The following is an 18,649-nucleotide window of genomic DNA, read 5'->3' as shown; positions in this document are numbered from 1 at the left end:
CTGGAATTTTCCTTGTTCTCTGTTCACTGATCCCTGGAGACCGCCACTAGTTACAGACCTCCATTCAGAAAAACACAATTCCACCGCTACCCTCTGTCTTCTATGACCAAGCCCGTTCCGAATCCATCCCAGCTAGTTCACTGCTGATCCCGTGTGATTTAACCTTCTGTACCACCTGCCATGAGGGACCTTGTCAAATGCTTTACTAAAGTCCATGTAGACAACATTCATTGCCCTGCCCTCATCATCTAAGGAAGGATGTGCTGGCCTTGGAAAGGGTCCAGAGGAGGTTCACAAGAATGATCCCTGGAATGAAGACCTTGTCGTAGGAGGAACGGGTTGAGGACTCTGGGTCTGTACTCGTTGGGAGTTTAGAAGGACGAGGGGGGATCTTATTGAAACTTACAGGATACTGCGAGGCCTGGATAGAGTGGACGTGGAGAGGATGTTTCCACTAGTAGGAAAAACTAGAACCAGAGGGCACAACGTCAGGCTAAAGGGACGATCCTTTAAAACAGAGATGAGGAGGAATTTCTTCAGCCAGAGAGTGGTGAATGTGTGGAACTCTTTGCCGCAGAAGGCTGTGGAGGCCGGGTCATTGAGTGACTTTAAGACAGAGATAGATAGGTTCTTGATTAATAAGGGGATCAGGGGTTATGGGGAAAAGGCAGGAGAATGGCAGTGACCAGCGGTGTGCCTCAGGGATCAGTGCTGGGCCCACTGTTATTTGTCATTTATATTAATGATTTGGATGAGAATATAGGAGGCAGAGGTTAGTAAGTTTGCAGATGACACCAAGATTGGTGGCATAGTGGACAGTGAAGAAAGTTATATCCAATTGCAATGGGATCTTGATCAATTGGGCCAGTGGGCTGACGAATGGCAGATGGAGTTTAATTTAGACAAATGTGAGGTGATGCATTTTGGGAGATTGAACCAGGGCAGGACTTACTCAGTTAATGGTAGGGCATTGGGGAGAGTTACAGAACAAAGACATCTCGGGGTACATGTTCATAGCTCCTTGAAAGTGGAGTCACAGGTGGACAGAGTGGTGAAGAAGGCATTCGGCATGCTTGGTTTCATCGGTCAGAACATTGAATACAGGAGTTGGGACGTCTTGTTGAAGTTGTACAAGACATTGGTAAGGCTACACTTGGAATACTGTGTGCAATTCTGGTCACCCTATTATAGACTAGAAAGATGCAGACAGGATTTACTAGGATGCTACCGGGACTTGATGGATTGAGTTATAAGGAGATCAATATAGTGTAATCAATACAGTGTGATCAATACTGTGTCATCAATATTGTGCAATCAATACTGCGTAATCAATATTGTGTAATCAACGTTGTGTAATCAACGGTGTGTAATCAACGGTGTGTAATCAACGGTGTGTAATCAACGGTGTGTAATCAACGGTGTGTAATCAACGGTGTGTAATCCATACTGTGTAATCAATATTGTGTAATCAATATTGTGTAATCAATATTGTGTAATCAATATTGTGTAATCAATACTGTGTAATCAATACAGTGTAATCAATACAGTGTAATCAATACAGTGTAATCAATATTGTGTAATCAATACTGTGTAATCAATACAGTGTGATCAATACTGTGTAATCAATACAGTGTAATCAATACAGTGTGATCAATATTGTGTAATCAACGTTGTGTAATCAACGGTGTGTAATCCATACTGTGTAATCAATATTGTGTAATCAATATTGTGTAATCAATACTGTGTAATCAATACTGTGTAATCAATACTGTGTAATCAATACAGTGTAATCAATATTGTGTAATCAATATTGTGAAATCAATACAGTGTGATCAATACTGTGTAATCAATACTGTGTAATCAATACTGTGTAATCAATACTGTGTAATCAATACAGTGTGATCAATATTGTGTAATCAACGTTGTGTAATCAACGTTGTGTAATCCATACTGTGTAATCAATATTGTGTCATCAATCTTGTGTAACCAATACTGTGTAATGAATATTGTGTCATCAACGTTCTGGAATCAATATTGCGTCATCGCTGGAGACGGCAGAGGTGCCAGAGGATTGGAGGATTGCGGATGTCGTTCCTATTTTCAAGAAGGGGAATAGGGATAGCCCTGGAAATTACCGACCGGTGAGTCTAACCTCAGTGCTTGGTAAGCTGATGGAGAAGATCCTGAGGGACAAGATTTATGAGCATTTAGAGAGGTTTAGTATGCTCAAGAATACTCAGCATGGCTTTGTCAAAGGCAGATCGTGCGTTACGAGCCGAGTGGAGTTCTTCGAAAATGTGACCAAGCTCATTGATGAAGGGAAAGCGGTAGATGTGGTTTATATGGATTTTAGCAAGGCGTTCGATAAGGTCCCCCATGCAAGGCTTCTAGAAAAAGTGAGGGGGCATGGGATCCAAGGTGCTGCTGCCCTGTGGATCCAGAACTGGCTTGTCCAAAGGAGGCAGAGAGTGGGTATAGATGGGTCTTTTTCTGAATGGAGGTCGGTCACCAGTGGTGTGCCCCAGGGATCTGTTCTGGGACCCTTGCTGTTTGTCATTTTCATAAATGACCTGGATGAGGAAGTGGAGGGATGGGTTGGTAAGTTTGCCGACGACACGAAGGTTGGTGGGGTTGTGGATAGTCTGGAGGGATGTCAGAAGTTACAGAGGGACATAGATAGGATGCAAGACTGGGCGGAGAAGTGGCAGATGGACTTCAACCCAGATAAATGCGTAGTGGTCCATTTTGGCAGGTCAAATGGGATGAAGGAGTACAATATAAAGGGAAAGACTCTTAGTACTGTAGAGGATCAGAAGGACCTTGGGGCCCGGGTCCATAGGACTTCAAAATCGGCCCCTCAGGGGGAGGAGGTGGTTAAGAAGGCTTATGGTGTGCTGGCCTTTACCAATTGAGGGATTGAGTTTAGGAGTCTGGGGATAATGATGCAGCTATATAAGACCCTCGTCAGACCCCACTTGGAGTACTGTGCTCAGTTCTGGTCACCTCATTACAGGAAAGATATGGAAAAGATTGAAAGGGTGCAGAGGCGATTAACAAGGATGTTGCCTGGATTGCGTGGCATGCCTTATGAGGATAGGCTGAGGGAGCTCGGTCTTTTCTCCTTGGAGAGACGTAGGATGAGAGGAGATCTAATAGAGGTGTATAAGATGTTGAGAGGCATAGATCGGGTGGACTCTCAGAGGCTTTTTCCCAGGGTGGAAATGGCTGCTACGCGAGGACACAGGTTTAAGGTGCTGGGGGGTAGGTACAGGGGAGATGTTAGGGGGAAGTTTTTCACACAGAGGGTGGTGGGCGAGTGGAATCGGCTGCCGTCAGTGGTGGTGGAGGCAAACTCGATAGGGTCTTTCAAGAGACTCCTGGATGAGTACATGGGACTTAATAGGATGGAGGGTTATAGGTAGGTCTAAAAGGTGGGGATATGTTCGGCACAACTTGTGGGGCCGAAGGGCCTGTTTTGTGCTGTAGTTTCTCTCTGTCTTAGGGTCTTATCACCTGCTCAAAAAACGCAATTAAATGAGAGAGACATGACCTCCCACGTACAAAACTGTCGCTGACAAGACCAGGGATGAAGAACTCACCAGGAAAGTGTTTCTGCAGTGGCCACAGATGACGCGGGTTCCTGAGGGCGGAGGGTCCGGACTGCTGGGGCCGGGATGGATGGGTCCCAGGTTTATAATCCGCTTGCTGCAGCGAAAGAAAAAAACACCAGGGCAGCATTCAGATTGACAGTCAGTCAAACAGCAAGGAACACAACTCAAACACAGGCCAACGAGCTGGTTACACAGGGACAGGAGGAGGCCCCATTCAGCCCCTTCTCCAGCCTGTTACACAGAGACAGGAGGAGGCCCCATTCAGCCCCTTCTCCAGCCTGTTACACAGAGACAGGAGGAGGCCCCATTCAGTCCCTCTCCCCAAACCTGTTACACAGGGACAGGAGGAGGCCCCATTCAGCCCCTTCTCCAGCCTGTTACACAGGGACAGGAGGAGGCCCCATTCAGTCCCTCTCCCCAAACCTGTTACACAGGGACAGGAGGAGGCCCCATTCAGCCCCTTCTCCAGCCTGTTACACAGAGACAGGAGGAGGCCCCATTCAGTCCCTCTCCCCAAACCTGTTACACAGGAACAGGAGGAGGCCATTCTGCCTGGGAAATGTCTCAATCTTCTGGTTTATTATAGATGGCCACTTTATATCAGCTTTGCCAGGAACACAATCAAACAGTCAATTCACAGAATATCAGTACCCTGACTGGTGTCTCTCAGTCCCCTCTCTCTCAGGGAGATATCTGTACACTGACTGGTGTCTCTCAGTCCCCTCTCTCTCAGGGAGATATGTGCACTGACTGGTGTCTCTCAGTCCCCTCTCTCTCTCTCAGGGAGATATCTGTACACTGACTGGTGTCTCTCAGTCCCCTCTCTCTCTCTCAGGGAGATATCTGTACACTGACTGGTGTCTCTCAGTCCTCTCTCTCTCTCTCTCAGGGAGATATCTGTACACTGACTGGTGTCTCTCAGTCCCCTCTCTCTCTCTCAGGGAGATATCTGTACACTGACTGGTGTCTCTCAGTCCCCTCTCTCTCTCAGGGAGATATCTGTTCTCTGACTGGTGTCTCTCAGTCCCCCCTCTCTCTCTCTCTCGGAGATATCTGTACACTGACTGGTGTCTCTCAGTCCTCTCTCTCTCAGGAAGATATCTGTACACTGACTGGTGTCGCTCAGTCCCCTCTCTCTCTCAGGGAGATAGCTGTACACTGACTGGTGTCTCTCAATCCTCTCTCTCTCTCAGGGAGATAGCTGCACACTGACTGGTGTCTCTCAGTCCCCTCTCTCTCAGGGAGATATCTGTACACTGACTGGTGTCTCTCAGTCCCCTCTCTCTCTCTCAGGGAGATATCTGTACACTGACTGGTGTCTCTCAGTCCCCTCTCTCTCAGGGAGATATCTGTACACTGACTGGTGTCTCTCAGTCCCCCTCTCTCTCTCAGGGAGATATCTGTACACTGACTGGTGTCGCTCAGTCCCCTCTCTCTCTCAGGGAGATAGCTGTACACTGACTGGTGTCTCTCAGTCCTCTCTCTCTCTCAGGGAGATAGCTGCACACTGACTGGTGTCTCTCAGTCCCCCCTCTCTCAGGGAGATATCTGTACACTGACTGGTGTCTCTCAGTCCCCTCTCTCTCTCTCTCTGAGAGATATCTGTACACTGACTGGTGTCTCTCAGTCCCCTCTCTCTCTCTCAGGGAGATATCTGTACACTGACTGGTGTCTCTCAGTCCTCTCTCTCTCTCAGGGAGATATCTGTACACCGACCGGTGTCTCTCAGTCCTCTCTCTCTCTCAGGGAGATATCTGTACACCGACCGGTGTCTCTCAGTCCTCTCTCTCTCTGACTCAGGGAGATATCTGTACACTGACTGGTGTCTCAGTCCCCCCTCTCTCAGGGAGATATCTGTACACTGACTGGTGTCTCTCAGTCCCCCTCTCTCTCTCTCTCTCTCAGGGAGATATCTGTACACTGACTGGTGTCTCTCAGTCCCCTCTCTCTCTCAGGGAGATATCTGTACACTGACTGGTGTCTCTCAGTCCTCTCTCTCTCTCAGGGAGATATCTGTACACTGACTGGTGTCTCTCAGTCCCTCTCTCTCTCAGGGAGATATCCGTACACTGACTGGTGTCTCTCAGTCCCCCCTCTCTCTCTCTCAGGGAGATATCTGTACACTGACTGGTGTCTCTCAGTCCCCTCTCTCTCTCTCAGGGAGATATCTGTACACTGACTGGTGTCTCTCAGTCCCCTCTCTCTCTCAGGGAGATATCCGTACACTGACTGGTGTCTCTCAGTCCCCTCTCTCTCTCTCTCAGCGAGATATCTGTACACTGACTGGTGTCTCTCAGTCCCCATCTCTCTCAGGGAGATATCTGTACACTGACTGGTGTCTCTCAGACCCCTCTCTCTCTCTCAGGGATATATCTGTACACTGACTGGTGTCTCTCAGTCCCCTCTCTCAGGGAGATATCCGTACACTGACAGGTGTCTCTCAGTCCCCTCTCTCTCTCTCAGGGAGATATCTGTACACTGACTGGTGTCTCTCAGTCCCCCCTCTCTCTCAGGGAGATATCTGTACACTGACTGGTGTCTCTCAGTCCCCTCTCTCTCTCTCTCAGGGAGATATCTGTACACTGACTGGTGTCTCTCAGTCCCCTCTCTCTCTCTCAGGGAGATATCTGTACACTGACTGGTGTCTCTCAGTCCCCTCTCTCTCTCAGGGAGATATCCGTACACTGACTGGTGTCTCTCAGTCCCCCTCTCTCTCAGGGAGATATCTGTACACTGACTGGTGTCTCTCAGTCCCCCCTCTCTCTCTCTCAGGGAGATATCTGTACACTGACTGGTGTCTCTCAGTCCCCTCTCTCTCTCTCAGGGAGATATCTGTACACTGACTGGTGTCTCTCAGTCCCCTCTCTCAGGGAGATATCTGTACACTGACTGGTGTCTCTCAGTCCCCTCTCTCTCTCTCAGGGAGATATCCGTACACTGACTGGTGTCTCTCAGTCCCCTCTCTCTCTCAGGGAGATATCTGTACACTGACTGGTGTCTCTCAGTCCCCTCTCTCTCTCAGGGAGATATCTGTACACTGACTGGTGTCTCTCAGTCCCCTCTCTCTCAGGGAGATATCTGTACACTGACTTGTGTCTCTCAGTCCCCTCTCTCTCTCCCAGGGAGATATCTGTACACTGACTGGTGTCTCTCAGTCCCCTCTCTCTCAGGGAGATATCTGTACACTGACTGGTGTCTCTCAGTCCCCTCTCTCTCTCTCTCAGGGAGATATCTGTACACTGACTGGTGTCTCTCAGTCCCTCTCTCTCTCTCTGGGAGATATCTGTACACTGACTGGTGTCTCTCAGTCCCCCCTCTCTCAGGGAGATATCTGTACACTGACTGGTGTCTCTCAGTCCCCTCTCTCTCTCTCTCTCTCTCAGGGAGATATCTGTGCACTGACTGGTGTCTCTCAGTCCTCTCTCTCTCTGGGAGATATCTGTACACTGACTGGTGTCTCTCAGTCCCCTCTCTCTCTCCCAGGGAGATATCTGTACACTGACTGGTGTCTCTCAGTCCCTCTCTCTCTCTCTCAGGGAGATATCTGTACACTGACTGGTGTCTCTCAGTCCCCTCTCTCTCTCTCAGGGAGATATCTGTACACTGACTGGTGTCTCTCAGTCCCCTCTCTCTCTCAGGGAGATATCTGTACACTGACTGGTGTCTCACAGTCCCCCCTCTCTCTCTCTCAGGGAGATATCTGTACACTGACTGGTGTCTCTCAGTCCCCTCTCTCTCTCAGGGAGATATCTGTACACTGACTGGTGTCTCTCAGTCCCTCTCTCTCTCTCTCAGGGAGATATCTGTACACTGACTGGTGTCTCTCAGTCCCCTCTCTCTCTCAGGGAGATATCTGTACACTGACTGGTGTCTCTCAGTCCCCTCTCTCTCAGGGAGATATCTGTACACTGACTGGTGTCTCTCAGTCCCCTCTCTCTCTCTCAGGGAGATATCTGTACACTGACTGGTGTCTCTCAGTCCCCTCTCTCTCTCTCTCAGGGAGATATCTGTACACTGACTGGTGTCTCTCAGTCCCCTCTCTCTCTCTCTCAGGGAGATATCTGTACACTGACTGGTGTCTCTCAGTCCCTCTCTCTCTCTCTCAGTGGGATATCTGTCCAGTGACTGGTGTCTCTCAGTCCCCTCTCTCTCTCAGGGAGATATCTGTACACTGACTGGTGTCTCTCAGTCCCCTCTCTCTCTCTCTCAGGGAGATATCTGTACACTGACTGGTGTCTCTCAGTCCCCTCTCTCTCTCTCTCAGGGAGATATCTGTACACTGACTGGTGTCTCTCAGTCCCCTCTCTCTCTCTCAGGGAGATATCTGGACACTGACTGGTGTCTCTCAGTCCCCTCTCTCTCTCTCTCAGGGAGATATCTGTACACTGACTGGTGTCTCAGTCCCCCCTCTCTCAGGGAGATATCTGTACACTGACTGGTGTCTCTCAGTCCCCTCTCTCTCTGAGAGATATCTGTACACTGACTAGTGTCTCTCAGTCCCCTCTCTCTCTCAGGGAGATATCTGGACACTGACTGGTGTCTCTCAGTCCCCTCTCTCTCTCAGGGAGATATCTGTACACTGACTGGTGTCTCTCAGTCCCCTCTTTCTCTCTCAGGGAGATATCTGTACACTGACTGGTGTCTCTCAGTCCCCTCTCTCTCTCAGGGAGATATCTGTACACCGACCGGTGTCTCTCAGTCCTCTCTCTCTCTGACTCAGGGAGATATCTGTACACTGACTGGTGTCTCAGTCCCCCCTCTCTCAGGGAGATATCTGTACACTGACTGGTGTCTCTCAGTCCCCCTCTCTCTCTCTCTCTCTCAGGGAGATATCTGTACACTGACTGGTGTCTCTCAGTCCCCTCTCTCTCTCTCAGGGAGATATCTGTACACTGACTGGTAGAACATAGAACATAGAACATTACAGCGCAGAACAGGCCCTTCGGCCCACGATGTTGCACCGACCAGTTAAAAAAAAACTGTGACCCTCCAACCTAAACCAATTTCTTTTCGTCCATGAACCTATCTACGGATCTCTTAAACGCCCCCAAACTAGGCGCATTTACTACTGATGCTGGCAGGGCATTCCAATCCCTCACCACCCTCTGGGTAAAGAACCTACCCCTGACATCGGTTCTATAACTACCCCCCCTCAATTTAAAGCCATGCCCCCTCGTGCTGGATTTCTCCATCAGAGGAAAAAGGCTATCACTATCCACCCTATCTAAACCTCTAATCATCTTATATGTTTCAATAAGATCCCCTCTTAGCCGCCGCCTTTCCAGCGAAAACAATCCCAAATCCCTCAGCCTCTCCTCATAGGATCTCCCCTCCATACCAGGCAACATCCTGGTAAACCTCCTCTGCACCCTCTCCAAAGCCTCCACATCCTTCCTGTAATGTGGGGACCAGAACTGCACACAGTACTCCAAGTGCGGCCGCACCAGAGTTGTGTACAGTTGCAACATAACGCTACGACTCCTAAATTCAATCCCCCTACCAATAAACGCCAAGACACCATATGCCTTCTTAACAACCTTATCTACTTGATTCCCAACTTTCAGGGATCTATGCACACATACACCTAGATCCCTCTGCTCCTCCACACTATTCAAAGTCCTCCCGTTAGCCCTATACTCAACACATCTGTTATTCCTACCAAAGTGAATTACCTCACACTTCTCCGCATTAAACTCCATCCGCCACCTCTCGGCCCAACTTTGCAACCTGTCTAAGTCTTCCTGCAAACTACGACACCCTTCCTCACTGTCTACCACACCACCGACTTTGGTGTCATCAGCAAATTTGCTAATCCACCCAACTATACCCTCATCCAGATCATTAATAAATATTACAAACAGCAGTGGCCCCAAAACAGATCCCTGAGGTACACCACTTGTAACCGCACTCCATGATGAATATTTACTATCAACCACCACCCTCTGTTTCCTATCCGCTAGCCAATTCCTGATCCAATTTCCTAGATCACCCCCAATCCCATACATCTGCATTTTCTGCAGAAGCCTACCATGGTGAACCTTATCAAACGCCTTACTAAAATCCATATATCTCTCTCAGGGAGATATCTGTACACTGACTGGTGTCTCTCAGTCCCCTCTCTCTCTCAGGGAGATATCTGTACACTGACTGGTGTCTCTCAGTCTTCTCTCTCTCTCAGGGAGATATCTGTACACTGACTGGTGTCTCTCAGTCCCCCCTCTCTCTCAGGGAGATATCTGTACACTGACTGGTGTCTCTCAGTCCTCTCTCTCACTCAGGGAGATATCTGTACACCGACCGGTGTCTCACAGTCCCCCCTCTCTCTCTCTCAGGGAGATATCTGTACACTGACTGGTGTCTCTCAGTCCCCCCTCTCTCTCAGGGAGATATCTGTACACTGACTGGTGTCTCTCAGTCCCCTCTCTCTCTCAGGGAGATATCTGTACACTGACTGGTGTCTCTCAGTCCCCTCTCTCTCTCAGGGAGATATCTGTACACTGACTGGTGTCTCTCAGTCCCCTCTCTCTCTCAGGGAGATATCTGTACACTGACTGGTGTCTCTCAGTCCCCCCTCTCTCTCAGGGAGATATCTGTACACTGACTGGTGTCTCTCAGTCCCCTCCCTCTCAGGGAGATATCTGTACACTGACTGGTGTCTCTCAGTCCCCTCTCTCTCAGGCAGATATCTGTACACTGACTGGTGTCTCTCAGTCCCCTCTCTCCCTCTCAGGGAGATATCTGTACACTGACTGGTGTCTCTCAGTCCCCTTTCTCTCTCGGAGATATCTGTACACTGACTGGTGTCTCTCAGTCCCCTCTCTCAGGGAGATATCTGTACACTGATTGGTGTCTCTCAGTCCTCTCTCTCTCTCAGGGAGATATCTGTACACTGACTGGTGTCTCTCAGTCCCCTCTCTCTCTCTCTCTGGGAGATATCTGTCCACTGACTGGTGTCTCTCAGTCCCCTCTCTCTCTCTCTGGGAGATATCTGTACACTGACTGGTGTCTCTCAGTCCCCTCTCTCTCTCAGGGAGATATCTGTACACTGACTGGTGTCTCTCAGTCCTCTCTCTCTCTCTCAGGGAGATATCTGTACACTGACTGGTGTCTCTCAGTCCCCTCTCTCTCTCAGGGAGATATCTGTACACTGACTGGTGTCTCTCTGTCCCCTCTCTCTCTCAGGGAGATATCTGTACACTGGCTGGTGTCTCTCAGTCCCCTCTCTCTCTCAGGGAGATATCTGTACACTGACTGGTGTCTGTCATTCCCTTCTCTCTCTCTCAGGGAGATATCTGTACACTGACTGGTGTCTCTCAGTCCTCTCTCTCTCTCTCAGGGAGATATCTGTACACTGACTGGTGTCTCTCAGTCCCCTCTCTCTCAGGGAGATATCTGTACCCTGACTGGTGTCTCTCAGTCCCCTCTCTCTCTCTCTGGGAGATATCTGTACACTGACTGGTGTCTCTCAGTCCCCTCTCTCTCTCTCTGGGAGATATCTGTACACTGACTGGTGTCTCTCAGTCCCCTCTCTCTCTCAGGGAGATATCTGTACACTGACTGGTGTCTCTCAGTCCTCTCTCTCTCTCAGGGAGATATCTGTACACTGACTGGTGTCTCTCAGTCCCTCTCTCTCTCAGGGAGATATCCGTACACTGACTGGTGTCTCTCAGTCCCCCCTCTCTCTCTCTCAGGGAGATATCTGTACACTGACTGGTGTCTCTCAGTCCCCTCTCTCTCTCAGGGAGATATCTGTACACTGACTGGTGTCTCTCAGTCCCTCTCTCTCTCAGGGAGATATCCGTACACTGACTGGTGTCTCTCAGTCCCTCTCTCTCTCAGGGAGATATCTGTACACTGACTGGTGTGTCTCAGTCCCCTCTCTCTCTCTCAGGGAGATATCTGTACACTGACTGGTGTCTCTCAGTCCCCTCTCTCTCTCAGGGAGATATCCGTACACTGACTGGTGTCTCTCAGTCCCCTCTCTCTCTCTCAGGGAGATATCTGTACACTGACTGGTGTCTCTCAGTCCCCTCTCTCTCTCTCAGGGAGATATCCGTACACTGACTGGTGTCTCTCAGTCCCCCCTCTCTCTCTCTCAGGGAGATATCTGTACACTGACTGGTGTCTCTCAGTCCCCTCTCTCTCTCAGGGAGATATCTGTACACTGACTGGTGTCTCTCAGTCCCCTCTCTCTCTCAGGGAGATATCTGTACACTGACTGGTGTCTCTCAGTCCTCTCTCTCTCAGGGAGATATCTGTACACTGACTGGTGTCTCTCAGTCCCCTCTCTCTCTCAGGGAGATATCTGTACACTGACTGGTGTCTCTCAGTCCCCTCTCTCTCTCGGAGATATCTGTACACTGACTGGTGTCTCTCAGTCCCCCCTCTCTCTCTCTCAGGGAGATATCTGTACACTGACTGGTGTCTCTCAGTCCCCTCTCTCTCTCTCTCAGGGAGATATCTGTACACTGACTGGTGTCTCTCAGTCCCTCTCTCTCTCTCTCAGGGAGATATCTGTACACTGACTGGTGTCTCTTAGTCCCCTCTCTCTCAGGGAGATATCTGTACACTGACTGGTGTCTCTCAGTCCCCTCTCTCTCTCTCTCAGGGAGATATCTGTACACTGACTGGTGTCTCTCAGTCCCTCTCTCTCTCTCTCAGGGAGATATCTGTACACTGACTGGTGTCTCTCAGTCCTCTCTCTCTCTCTCAGGGAGCTATCTGTACACTGACTGGTGTCTCTCAGTCCTCTCTCTCAAGGAGATATCTGTACACTGACTGGTGTCTCTCAGTCCCCTCTCTCTCTCAGGGAGATATCTGTACAGTGACTGGTGTCTCTCAGTCCTCTCTCTCAGGGAGATATCTGTACACTTACTGGTGTCTCTCAGTCCTCTCTCTCTCTCTCGGAGATATCTGTGCACTGACTGGTGTCTCTCAGTCCCCTCTCTCTCTCTCAGGGAGATATCTGTACACTGACTGGTGTCTCTCAGTCCCCTCTCTCTCTCTCAGGGAGATATCTGTACACTGACTGGTGTCTCTCAGTCCCCTCTCTCTCTCAGGGAGATATCTGTACACTGACTGGTGTCTCTCAGTCCCCTCTCTCTCTCAGGGAGATATCTGTACACTGACTGGTGTCTCTCAGTCCCCTCTCTCTCTCTCTCTGTGCGTGACTTGTACAAAGAGGGGTTCTCTTACCAGTAAGGTCGGGGGCATGCGATCCTCTGCGAGGTAACTTTGCAGATTAGCAGACAGTTACACGGACAGCGAACATATTTCTTTCCTGCTGGCGCATTCTTAATGGGCTGTGGGGGAAGATGGAGGAGAAAGAGTCTGAATGAAGTCAGTCACTATCATACACTTTACATCAGCACCCATTCCAAGGTCTTACCAAGTGAGTCCCTGACTGTAAAATCCCGTGTGAGTGACTGCAGGCGTTAAAGAGAAATGGGCAGCACGGTGACACAGTGGGTTAGCACTGCTCCCTCACAGTGCCAGGGACCCGGGGCAGCACGGTGACACAGTGGGTTCACACTGCTCCCTCACAGTGCCAGGGACCCGGGGCAGCACGGTGACACAGTGGGTTAGCACTGCTCCCTCACAGCGCCAGGGACCCGGGGCAGCACGGTGACACAGTGGGTTCACACTGCTCCCTCACAGTGCCAGGGACCCGGGGCAGCACGGTGACACAGTGGGTTCACACTGCTGTCTCACAGTGCCAGGGACCCGGGGCAGCACGGTGACACAGTGGGTTCACACTGCTGCCTCACAGTGCCAGGGACCCGGGACAGCACGGTGACACAGTGGGTTCACACTGCTGTCTCACAGTGCCAGGGACCCGGGGCAGCACGGTGACACAGTGGGTTCACACTGCTGTCTCACAGCGCCAGGGACCCGGGGCAGCACGGTGACACAGTGGGTTAGCACTGCTGCCTCACAGTGCCAGGGACCCGGGGCAGCACGGTGACACAGTGGGTTCACACTGCTGCCTCACAGCGCCAGGGACCCGGGGCAGCACGGTGACACAGTGGGTTAGCACTGCTCCCTCACAGTGCCAGGGACCCGGGGCAGCACGGTGACACAGTGGGTTAGCACTGCTGCCTCACAGAGCCAGGGACCCGGGGCAGCACGGTGACACAGTGGGTTCACACTGCTCCCTCACAGTGCCAGGGACCCGGGGCAGCACGGTGACACAGTGGGTTCACACTGCTCCCTCACAGCGCCAGGGACCCGGGGCAGCACGGTGACACAGTGGGTTCACACTGCTCCCTCACAGTGCCAGGGACCCGGGGCAGCACGGTGACACAGTGGGTTCACACTGCTGTCTCACAGTGCCAGGGACCCGGGGCAGCACGGTGACACAGTGGGTTCACACTGCTGTCTCACAGTGCCAGGGACCCGGGGCAGCACGGTGACACAGTGGGTTCACACTGCTGCCTCACAGCGCCAGGGACCCGGGGCAGCACGGTGACACAGTGGGTTCACACTGCTGCCTCACAGCGCCAGGGACCCGGGGCAGCACGGTGACACAGTGGGTTAGCACTGCTGCCTCACAGTGCCAGGGACCCGGGGCAGCACGGTGACACAGTGGGTTCACACTGCTGTCTCACAGTGTCAGGGACCCGGGGCAGCACGGTGACACAGTGGGTTCACACTGCTGTCTCACAGTGCCAGGGACCCGGGGCAGCACGGTGACACAGTGGGTTAGCGCTGCTCCCTCACAGTGCCAGGGACCCGGGGCAGCACGGTGACACAGTGGGTTCACACTGCTGCCTCACAGTGCCAGGGACCCGGGGCAGCACGGTGACACAGTGGGTTCACACTGCTGTCTCACAGTGCCAGGGACCCGGGGCAGCACGGTGACACAGTGGGTTCACACTGCTGCCTCACAGTGCCAGGGACCCGGGGCAGCACGGTGGCACAGTGGGTTCACACTGCTGTCTCACAGTGCCAGGGACCCGGGGCAGCACGGTGACACAGTGGGTTCACACTGCTGTCTCACAGTGCCAGGGACCCGGGGCAGCACGGTGACACAGTGGGTTCACACTGCTGCCTCACAGCGCCAGGGACCCGGGGCAGCACGGTGACACAGTGGGTTCACACTGCTCCCTCACAGTGCCAGGGACCCGGGGCAGCACGGTGACACAGTGGTTAGCACTGCTGTCTCACAGAGCCAGGGACCCGGGGCAGCACGGTGACACAGTGGGTTAGCACTGCTGTCTCACAGAGCCAGGGACCCGGGGCAGCACGGTGACACAGTGGGTTAGCACTGCTGTCTCACAGAGCCAGGGACCCGGGGCAGCACGGTGACACAGTGGGTTCACACTGCTGTCTCACAGAGCGAGGGACCCGGGGCAGCACGGTGACACAGTGGGTTCACACTGCTCCCTCACAGCGCCAGGGACCCGGGGCAGCACGGTGACACAGTGGGTTCACACTGCTGCCTCACGGTGCCAGGGACCCGGGGCAGCACGGTGACACAGTGGGTTCACACTGCTGCCTCACAGTGCCAGGGACCCGGGGCAGCACGGTGACACAGTGGGTTCACACTGCTGTCTCACAGTGCCAGGGACCCGGGGCAGCACGGTGACACAGTGGGTTCACACTGCTGTCTCACAGTGCCAGGGACCCGGGGCAGCACGGTGACACAGTGGGTTCACACTGCTGTCTCACAGTGCCAGGGACCCGGGGCAGCACGGTGACACAGTGGGTTCACACTGCTGTCTCACAGAGCGAGGGACCCGGGGCAGCACGGTGACACAGTGGGTTCACACTGCTGCCTCACAGTGCCAGGGACCCGGGGCAGCACGGTGACACAGTGGGTTCACACTGCTGTCTCACAGAGCGAGGGACCCGGGGCAGCACGGTGACACAGTGGGTTCACACTGCTGCCTCACAGCGCCAGGGACCCGGGGCAGCACGGTGACACAGTGGGTTAGCGCTGCTGCCTCACAGCGCCAGGGACCCGGGGCAGCACGGTGACACAGTGGGTTCACACTGCTGCCTCACAGGGACCCGGGGCAGCACGGTGACACAGTGGGTTAGAACTGCTGCCTCACAGCGCCAGGGACCCGGGGCAGCACGGTGACACAGTGGGTTCACACTGCTGCCTCACAGGGACCCGGGGCAGCACGGTGACACAGTGGGTTCACACTGCTGCCTCACAGAGCCAGGGACCCGGGGCAGCACGGTGACACAGTGGGTTCACACTGCTCCCTCACAGTGCCAGGGACCCGGGGCAGCACGGTGACACAGTGGGTTCACACTGCTCCCTCACAGTGCCAGGGACCCGGGGCAGCACGGTGACACAGTGGGTTCACACTGCTGCCTCACAGCGCCAGGGACCCGGGGCAGCACGGTGACACAGTGGGTTCACACTGCTGCCTCACAGCGCCAGGGACCCGGGGCAGCACGGTGACACAGTGGTTAGCACTGCTGCCTCACAGAGCCAGGGACCCGGGGCAGCACGGTGACACAGTGGGTTAGCGCTGCTGCCTCACAGCGCCAGGGACCCGGGGCGGCACGGTGACACAGTGGGTTAGCACTGCTCCCTCACAGCGCCAGGGACCCGGGGCAGCACGGTGACACAGTGGGTTAGCGCTGCTGCCTCACAGTGCCAGGGACCCGGGGCAGCACGGTGGCACAGTGGGTTCACACTGCTGCCTCACAGTGCCAGGGACCCGGGGCAGCACGGTGACACAGTGGGTTCACACTGCTGCCTCACAGCGCCAGGGACCCGGGGCAGCACGGTGACACAGTGGGTTAGCACTGTTGCCTCACAGTGCCAGGGACCCGGGGCAGCACGGTGACACAGTGGGTTCACACTGCTGCCTCACAGCGCCAGGGACCCGGGGCAGCACGGTGACACAGTGGGTTAGCACTGTTGCCTCACAGTGCCAGGGACCCGGGGCAGCACGGTGACACAGCGGGTTAGCGCTGCTGCCTCACAGAGCCAGGGACCCGGGGCAGCACGGTGACACAGTGGGTTAGCACTGCTGTCTCTCACAGCGCCAGGGACCCGGGGCAGCACGGTGACACAGTGGGTTCGCACTGCTGTCTCTCACAGTGCCAGGGACCCGGGGCAGCACGGTGACACAGTGGGTTCACACTGCTGCCTCACAGCGCCAGGGACCCGGGGCAGCACGGTGGCACAGTGGGTTAGCACTGCTGCCTCACAGCGCCAGGGACCCGGGGCAGCACGGTGGCACAGTGGGTTAGCACTGCTGCCTCACAGTGCCAGGGACCCGGGGCAGCACGGTGACACAGTGGGTTCACACTGCTGCCTCACAGTGCCAGGGACCCGGGGCAGCACGGTGACACAGTGGGTTCACACTGCTGCCTCACAGTGCCAGGGACCCGGGGCAGCACGGTGACACAGTGGGTTCACACTGCTCCCTCACAGTGCCAGGGACCCGGGGCAGCACGGTGACACAGTGGGTTCACACTGCTCCCTCACAGTGCCAGGGACCCGGGGCAGCACGGTGGCACAGTGGGTTCGCACTGCTGTCTCTCACAGTGCCAGGGACCCGGGGCAGCACGGTGACACAGTGGGTTCACACTGCTGCCTCACAGCGCCAGGGACCCGGGGCAGCACGGTGGCACAGTGGGTTAGCACTGCTGCCTCACAGCGCCAGGGACCCGGGGCAGCACGGTGGCACAGTGGGTTAGCACTGCTGCCTCACAGTGCCAGGGACCCGGGGCAGCACGGTGACACAGTGGGTTCACACTGCTGCCTCACAGTGCCAGGGACCCGGGGCAGCACGGTGACACAGTGGGTTCACACTGCTGCCTCACAGTGCCAGGGACCCGGGGCAGCACGGTGACACAGTGGGTTCACACTGCTCCCTCACAGTGCCAGGGACCCGGGGCAGCACGGTGACACAGTGGTTAGCACTGCTGCCTCACAGTGCCAGGGACCCGGGGCAGCACGGTGACACAGTGGTTAGCACTGCTGTCTCACAGTGCCAGGGACCCGGGGCAGCACGGTGACACAGTGGGTTCACACTGCTCCCTCACAGTGCCAGGGACCCGGGGCAGCACGGTGACACAGTGGTTAGCACTGCTGTCTCACAGTGCCAGGGACCCGGGGCAGCACGGTGACACAGTGGGTTCACACTGCTGTCTCACAGTGCCAGGGACCCGGGGCAGCACGGTGACACAGTGGGTTCACACTGCTGCCTCACAGTGCCAGGGACCCGGGGCAGCACGGTGACACAGTGGGTTCACACTGCTGCCTCACAGCGCCAGGGACCCGGGGCAGCACGGTGACACAGTGGGTTCACACTGCTGTCTCACAGCGCCAGGGACCCGGGGCAGCACGGTGACACAGTGGGTTCACACTGCTGTCTCACAGTGCCAGGGACCCGGGGCAGCACGGTGACACAGTGGGTTAGCACTGCTGTCTCACAGTGCCAGGGACCCGGGGCAGCACGGTGACACAGTGGGTTCACACTGCTGTCTCTCAGTGCCAGGGACCCGGGGCAGCACGGTGACACAGTGGGTTCACACTGCTGTCTCACAGCGCCAGGGACCCGGGGCAGCACGGTGACACAGTGGGTTAACACTGCTCCCTCACAGTGCCAGGGACCCGGGGCAGCACGGTGACACAGTGGGTTAGCACTGCTGCCTCACAGCGCCAGGGACCCGGGGCAGCACGGTGACACAGTGGGTTAACACTGCTCCCTCACAGTGCCAGGGACCCGGGGCAGCACGGTGACACAGTGGGTTAGCACTGCTGCCTCACAGCGCCAGGGACCCGGGGCAGCATGGTGACACAGTGGGTTAGCGCTGCTCCCTCACAGCGCCAGGGACCCGGGGCAGCACGGTGACACAGTGGGTTAGCACTGCTGCCTCACAGCGCCAGGGACCCGGGGCAGCACGGTGACACAGTGGGTTAGCACTGCTGCCTCACAGCGCCAGGGACCCGGGGCAGCACGGTGACACAGTGGGTTCACACTGCTCCCTCACAGTGCCAGGGACCCGGGGCAGCACGGTGACACAGTGGGTTAGCACTGCAGTCTCTCAGTGCCAGGGACCCGGGG

General features: G+C 54.6%; 1 protein-coding gene across 1 annotated transcript in view; it reads right to left on the bottom strand.

Annotated features, from left to right (window-relative positions):
- Nucleotides 1-18,649, bottom strand: part of LOC144486498 (type 1 phosphatidylinositol 4,5-bisphosphate 4-phosphatase-like) — a 69,582-nt gene that overhangs the window by 12,850 nt on the left and 38,083 nt on the right. The window contains exons 3-4 of the mRNA XM_078204540.1: nt 12,807-12,913; nt 3,600-3,705 (exon numbers count right to left, since the gene is read on the bottom strand). Of these exons, the coding sequence (XP_078060666.1) occupies nt 3,600-3,705; nt 12,807-12,913 (213 nt within the window). The remainder of the gene's footprint in view (nt 1-3,599; nt 3,706-12,806; nt 12,914-18,649) is intronic.

This window comes from Mustelus asterias, unplaced genomic scaffold (assembly GCF_964213995.1).
Source record: "Mustelus asterias unplaced genomic scaffold, sMusAst1.hap1.1 HAP1_SCAFFOLD_371, whole genome shotgun sequence".
NCBI classification, from domain to species: domain Eukaryota; kingdom Metazoa; phylum Chordata; class Chondrichthyes; order Carcharhiniformes; family Triakidae; genus Mustelus; species Mustelus asterias.
This window is presented reverse-complemented; position numbering and strand designations above follow the sequence as displayed.